General features: G+C 32.7%; 2 protein-coding genes across 2 annotated transcripts; one reads left to right on the top strand and one right to left on the bottom strand.

The window, feature by feature from the left end:
• Nucleotides 1–2,296: 2,296 nt before the first annotated feature.
• On the top strand, nt 2,297–4,339 carry LOC145579639 (uncharacterized). Its single transcript, XM_081636873.1, has 2 exons — nt 2,297–2,826; nt 3,693–4,339. The coding sequence occupies exons 1-2, from the start codon at nt 2,502–2,504 to the stop codon at nt 4,031–4,033; spliced, it is 666 nt and encodes a 221-aa protein (XP_081492999.1). The 5' UTR covers nt 2,297–2,501; the 3' UTR covers nt 4,034–4,339.
• Nucleotides 4,340–4,447: 108 nt separating this feature from the next.
• On the bottom strand, nt 4,448–6,158 carry LOC145579640 (acyl carrier protein 3, mitochondrial-like). Its single transcript, XM_081636874.1, has 3 exons — nt 6,022–6,158; nt 4,921–5,121; nt 4,448–4,786 (listed from the first exon to the last, which is right to left on the bottom strand). The coding sequence occupies exons 2-3, from the start codon at nt 5,116–5,118 to the stop codon at nt 4,595–4,597; spliced, it is 390 nt and encodes a 129-aa protein (XP_081493000.1). The 5' UTR covers nt 5,119–5,121; nt 6,022–6,158; the 3' UTR covers nt 4,448–4,594.
• Nucleotides 6,159–6,456: the final 298 nt, after the last annotated feature.

Raw genomic sequence — 6,456 nt, 5'->3', positions numbered from 1 at the left:
CTAAAAAGGAAATGTCACAATACTTGCAACACACTATAAAAGGAAAGTTACTTTAGGGAAAAACTATACTATTTCCCTTATTTAAAGCACATGACCCATTAAATTACACTCCTAACAACCACTTAAGTGTATTATATCATGTGAACCCCACATTTCTTAAATACCGTGAAAAAGTGTGTGTTGCATCTAAAAGAAAACGGATGAAGTATTAAATAGCCGTGAAGAAAAAGTTGATGGACTAAATAAGTGAGAAAATAAAAAAAAATTAGGCAAATGTACTTGGTAAGTAGCATACTTTTCAGAAGTTATACACTCGTAGTTTAGGTATGAATGAATTTAAAAAAATAAAAATACAAAAATGTAGTTAAGAGTAGTCCAAAAAGTCAAGAGCGTATGATCAGAACACCAAGTCTAACCTATTCCATTGCATTCCAGATAACAGAAAAGGTCAAAGGACTGATACGTTGTACGTGAAGACCGCAACCCTTCCACTATTAATTGCTTTGATTTGTTCTTCTCTTCCTCTTCTACCCAGTTGACGTGAACTGCTGTATTGCAGTATTGTATTGTACTTCGAGAATACGTCATGAGATTTTTTTTTTTATTTTGGCGACTTTAATCACTTCTTAATTTTATGGATTTGTTATACTTGTATTTAAAAGTAAGAAAAAAGGACAAAGAATTGAGAATTAATGAGAGAGGATCCGAGTTGGTTTTTTTTTTTTTTTTTTTTTTTTTTGAAAAAAAAAAATAATAAAATAAAAGATCTGACTCATACAAGTATTTAACCTCATGATAATAATATAAATCATCAACTATGTATGAAATATCGGAAAATATATGTGTGATATATTTTCCGTAGATATCATTAAGAGAATAATATATTTAGATTTATTTATGTTAAAATATTATTTTGAGAATATATCTTTAGGGTTTATGATTAGGCTAGTATATCTTTTAGGAAGATTATTTTCTATCTTATGAGCTTAGATTTTGTATAAATACTCAACCTATTGATGAATAATGATCAAGCAATACAAGTCATTCTATTCTCTCTTCTCCCTAATTTGTCAGGCTTTGATATTTACTTGTAAATACTTCATATAGGAGTACATCATGATATTTTAGATAACACGTACTATTATATGGTTTAACTACTTCAATTATAAAGCAGAGTACATAAAAAATAATACTCTGTAGGTTTGAATTTTAAGAAATGATTATTATTCTTAAGGTGTGAATAAATGCCTCCACTTTATTTGTGTTAGAAGGGCTGCTAAGCTGACTACTCAGCAGTAATTTTAGTTGGGTAGGAGAGAATTTAATGACCAATACAATTTAGATGCAAGATCGTTGGGACAGGCTTGAATTTTTGTAACACACTTTGGCTACTTTTTTTAATTCATTAAATAAATTGATAAAGATACGTCTACGTGGCAACAGCTTATTTTCTGAGTTTGATTAAGAAACAAACAGACAAACGTGGTTCTCATTAAGATAAAACTGCTCCAAATACTTGTATAAATAATTCTATTACGTAGGGAAAAGGAGTTGGCTACCGAACCTTCCGTTACTCTTTCCTCTTCAACCTTTGACACTTCTTATGTTTTTAGATACAAAGACTATTCTACCCCTCTTTCTTTTTTTATTTTCCATGATTATTTCATGCTCTATTTTTCTTGTGATGCATAAATTGTAACAACGAGATTTAAGATTAAGAAACAAAAAGTAAAATCAAAATGAATGATCCATATAATTTAAGTAAAACAAATAATCTAACCTTATCAAACAAAGAGGTACGGAATAATGTGACATATTGATTGAAAACGACAATTAGAATCAATTAAGTTCAACCACAAACTTATGAAGTACACCTCGTCAATTAACCAATTTTCTCGGCACCAAAATAAAATCACATGGATACTTTGTCGATTTTAAAAAAAAAAAAAAAAAAGCTGAAGCATTTAACAACAATGGTATGAATTAACAATTGTATGAAACACTGATTGTTCTTTAACCTTTATGTTGAAGTAAGGCAAATGTCATTTCAATTCATAAAGTCATACTGTAATAATATACGAGTAAAAGAAAACAATATATCAAGGTAAATATCAAGGTAGAAGCTTGGTGCCATGGCATTAATTTACTTGATTGTGATAGAAGAAGATCATCAATCTTTGCTTGGTTTCCTTACAACCTTCAGTTTTACAAGATTGTGACACTAGAAAATGACAACATACATTTTTTTATTACAAGGGAAAAATATAATATTGTCATTTTCTGTTGCTAGAATTTTCTAATACGTAATTAACTATGGTCAAAATTGTGTAAATACTAATAAACTCCAAGGGCATTTGTTTTATCACAAATTGCCTTATAAAAGCAAAGGGATGCAGCCAACTAAATTGTTGATTCCTTAGCGTCTAACAAAAACACTACTCGTATTTCCGACCGAAGAAACTCAGACGAACAAACAGAAAACTAACGCAACCACAAAGAAGATGACCAAGTTTTGCGCCAACTGCAATCACAACATCCTTGTGATGTTGCTTGCAGCTCTGATATTTGCTTCAATGATAGTCAACTCTCAATGCCGCCCCATTGCCAGTAATGAAATCAAAGAAGAAGAAGATGATGATGATGAAAGTCTTGAGATGAAGTGGGTACTCGAGATGTCGAGCAGAGATGAGATGGTGCAAATGGCTGGGTATGGCGAGGAAAAACTCTCCACCGTTCTAATCACAGGCTCTGTTGTCTGCAACAAAGCTTGTTTAGCAGCTAAACATGGCAACCACCACCTTCAGATTCCCCCACAGCCTATATCAGGTAAACATAAATCCTTATAGCTTTTAGTGCCTACTTGTCTCATGCATCTCTGTTATAGCTTTGGTCTAGCAGAGTCGAGATATAACCAGGATGCGAAAAATGTGCATTATCTAATTACTAGTCTGCAAAATGATCCATTGAATTTTTCTCTTTGATGATATTACTTTGAATAAATCACCCCCATAACCCCCTTCTCAAAGAGAAAACAAAAAGAAGATGGCCCAAAATAAAATATTGTTTAATATTGTTTTCAAGTTTTTTATTTTGATTGAGATATTCAATAGATGAAGAGTCTTTTTGCTGGGAATACTTAGGAATAAAGCTTCACACTTTGTTGAGAGAGGACTTTCGCATGGTGTGACATTCTACCTTGAAGTGCTTGCACATAAATTAAGTCTTTTTTTTTAATATACTCATGAATATGCTTAAATTTGACATTGATATAATCAATGAGAAACATAATTCAATTAGAAATACTTTTCTGGGTCGTAGAGGTGCAAAGGTTCATATATTACAATGGAAAAAGAAAATTAATTATTGAGACCATATGTGCCAGATACTTGAGCAAAGTCAAGTGAAACTAACATCATTAGTTTTAGCAATTAATTAAGCGGTGCTAAACCGAAAACAGAGTTGAAGACCTCATATAGGAGGCCCCTGCTATATTTTCAGGGGTATCCATCCAGGTTTTAGACATAACAGTTATTGTACTACGTATGTTAAAACAACTCTTGTATAATATTCACCCGTTCCAAGCTTTTTTTAAGACTTGATCAACGTTAGTTGTGTAAAAATCCTCATTGTAATCTTTTATTATTTTAACAGTTTATTAAGAAAGTGTACTATTCTACTTTCAATTTTCATAGGGGCCTTGGTTGGAGCAGAATGTCGAGCAAACAAGAAAGTCAAAAGTCCTAGTTGGGCTAAAACTGTTACTGACGAATATGGAGAGTTCATGATTGAACTTCCCTCCAATCTTCATGGGATCCCAAACTTAGACAAGAAGTGCTCAGTTAAGATTCTAGAACTGCCTAAGGATTCCCCTTGCCATCTATCAACTATAAAAAACAAAGAAATCAAGCTTTCTTCTGTTGGAAATGGAATCCGTACATATACAACAGGAAAGATAGAACTCTTGAATATAATGCCTGAGAAATCAGAAGCTTGCATGAAAGTACAAAAGGATGAGCAGGGGATGTCATGGTAGGTGGCATTTCAAAGTCCAATACTGATGATTGAGAGAAAAGGTATAATGGCTCACTCGGATGGCGCTGCAGTCACAGCAATGAGTCCCAGGTTTCAATACCACCAACTCATTTACTTGAAGTGAAAAAACAGCAAAGTACAATTACAATTTTTGAAGGAAAAAAAGGATGGAAAAAAAATATATATACTTTGTATACCACCATGTATATTACATGTATATAGATGTAATTTTGTTGTAACTTTTGGTGATGTATCCTACATATCATAGTGGATTATCATGAGAGCTTTGTTTTAAACTTTTAACACATACCGGAAGTCACTTTATATGAATAATGGAATAGCATACATGCAACATACTAAAAAGGGCCACACATTTGAACAAAACTTACACTGATTGCTAAGGAAAGAAAATCAATTTAGTGCTGGAGAAAAAAAAAAATCTTTGCATATACTTCGTATGAGTTTTAGAGAATCAAAGAGAACTTCCCAAGTCAATACAAATTAGAATATTAGATAGCATCTAGTATGACTATAAGATTCCATCATCAATACCTGGTAAATTTCAGGAATTCTGGGCAGCACTTTGCTTAGTTTCATCTAAAATATACTTGGCAACATCAGCACAGCAAGTAAGCTTATCAGCTTCTTCCTCAGGAATCTCAATGGAGAACTCCTGCTCGAAGGCCATAACAAGCTCCACTCTCTCCAAGCTGTCCAAGAACAGATCCTTTTGGAAATTAGTTGTTTCAGTTACCTGTTGTTGACAGGTCAAGTAGGTTGAGTAATGTAAGTTGTTCATGTATCCGAGGAAATTAAAACTAATAATTACTCTAATAGAAAGTGCAAAGGGCAAAGACCAAGTCCAACATTAGTAACATTGATTCTTACCTTGGTGGTGTCAGTTTTATTGAACTTCTTCACCAAGCCAATCACTCGATCCATTATCTGGTCATCGCTGTTAGCCGTAGTAGTACACAGTTGCCTGTTGAATATGTTCAGTAGACTTGCATTTTCATTAAATGACCAAGTCCTGAAGGAGGCCTGAAGTCTAAAATGCCTCAAAATAGAGCTCTTTATACTCTGCATCTTCTGCATAACAAAAATTCCCCAAAGAATACAGTATAAGGTTAGATAACAACCAGAAATCATTTGTTTTTTTTTTTTTGCTGTAACTCTTTCTGGATGCAGACATACAAGTTACAAGTAGTTTTACTAATTAAAGGGGTCACATGTTACATGGACTCTTCATTTCACTTCAAGTACCCAAGTCGAACCCTCGACTCTTGGACACTTTACTTTAAGTTCAAAATCATGGAGTTTTTTCGCAAAATAGTCGAGTCAAACGCTTGGACATGAACCCGTGTGCGCGTGCCGACATGGTTACCCGAGTCCATCTAACATAGATTGTAATTATAAAGAAATAGCCTTTCCCAAAAAAACTCTTAAGGCATTTGGAGCATAAACTAGATTCTTGGTTCATGCAGTCGACCTCACCCAATTCCAAAAAAAGGCCTTCAGCTTTGTTGTAGTATTAACTTAAGTTATTCAGCAATGACAATTTTTCATTTTTTCACTTACTGTCACTGTGCAACTCAACAGTTCTACACATACATGACAAAATTAATAAATGTTAATTATTGAATATAACAAAATGGTAGAGTTAAAGTTGCAAAGATAAGTCTTTAGTACTCCATACTAACCAATTAGGGCAAAAATCATCAAAATGATTAACAAAGCAAAAGTAAAAACAAGAAAATAAATACTAAAAGCTTAAAACTTTAACTTGATGAATGGGCAAGTGTAAACCCATTCTTATAATAAATACTTGGAATTTACATCAAAGATTACGAAAGCAAACAATTGAGGGATGAATTGACTTGCTGATGAACTACGAAGCTAAGTTATTAAATGCCAAATCTTACACTAAAAGTAAATTAAGAATTAAAAATGAAAATTAATGCAGAAGAGTAAAGCAAGATGTAAGAATACCTCTGAAGATTGTGTTTGAATGCTTTGCCTGGTAAGTGTTTGCGTTAATGCGTCACAGAATTTAGAGTGACGAGAGAGAAAAAGCTTTGCCAGAGAGGAGATTGCAAGTTTTACTTATTTTAGTGGGCCTAATTTCTTCTCACTAAAATGCAAATGGCTCGACTGTAAACCCAATTACTCAATTAGTCCGTTCAAAATGTTTTAGTCCATCAAACTAGCCCAATAATCATATATTTTTCTTTTTTTTTTAACCCTCTCTCTTTTCTCATTGGTAACCAAAAATTTAAATCTTTACTACTTTTACGGTATTTAAGAAAATTAGACCTCATATGATTGAACAATGTAACATTATTTAACATGTCCTTTTCATCTCCTTTTGACATTAAAAAAAATAGCCTTAATTTAATACATATATTGATGTTTTTTTTTTGTTCA

Source organism: Chenopodium album, chromosome 14 (assembly GCF_948465745.1).
Source record: "Chenopodium album chromosome 14, dcCheAlbu1.1, whole genome shotgun sequence".
Taxonomy (NCBI): Eukaryota; Viridiplantae; Streptophyta; class Magnoliopsida; order Caryophyllales; family Amaranthaceae; genus Chenopodium; species Chenopodium album.
The sequence above is the reverse complement of the archived record's forward strand: the minus strand, read 5'-3'. Positions and strand labels throughout refer to the sequence as shown.

Bases quoted from the DNA above. Each gene is read 5' to 3' on its own strand.
- LOC145579639 (XM_081636873.1), top strand. From the start codon at position 2,502: ATGACCAAGTTTTGCGCCAACTGCAATCACAACATCCTTGTGATGTTG. The intron at 2,827-3,692 runs GTAAACATAAAT...CAATTTTCATAG, and splicing joins TCCCCCACAGCCTATATCAG to GGGCCTTGGTTGGAGCAGAA.
- LOC145579640 (XM_081636874.1), bottom strand. From the start codon at position 5,118: ATGCAGAGTATAAAGAGCTCTATTTTGAGGCATTTTAGACTTCAGGCC. The intron at 4,787-4,920 runs GTAAGAATCAAT...TGTCAACAACAG, and splicing joins ATAAAACTGACACCACCAAG to GTAACTGAAACAACTAATTT.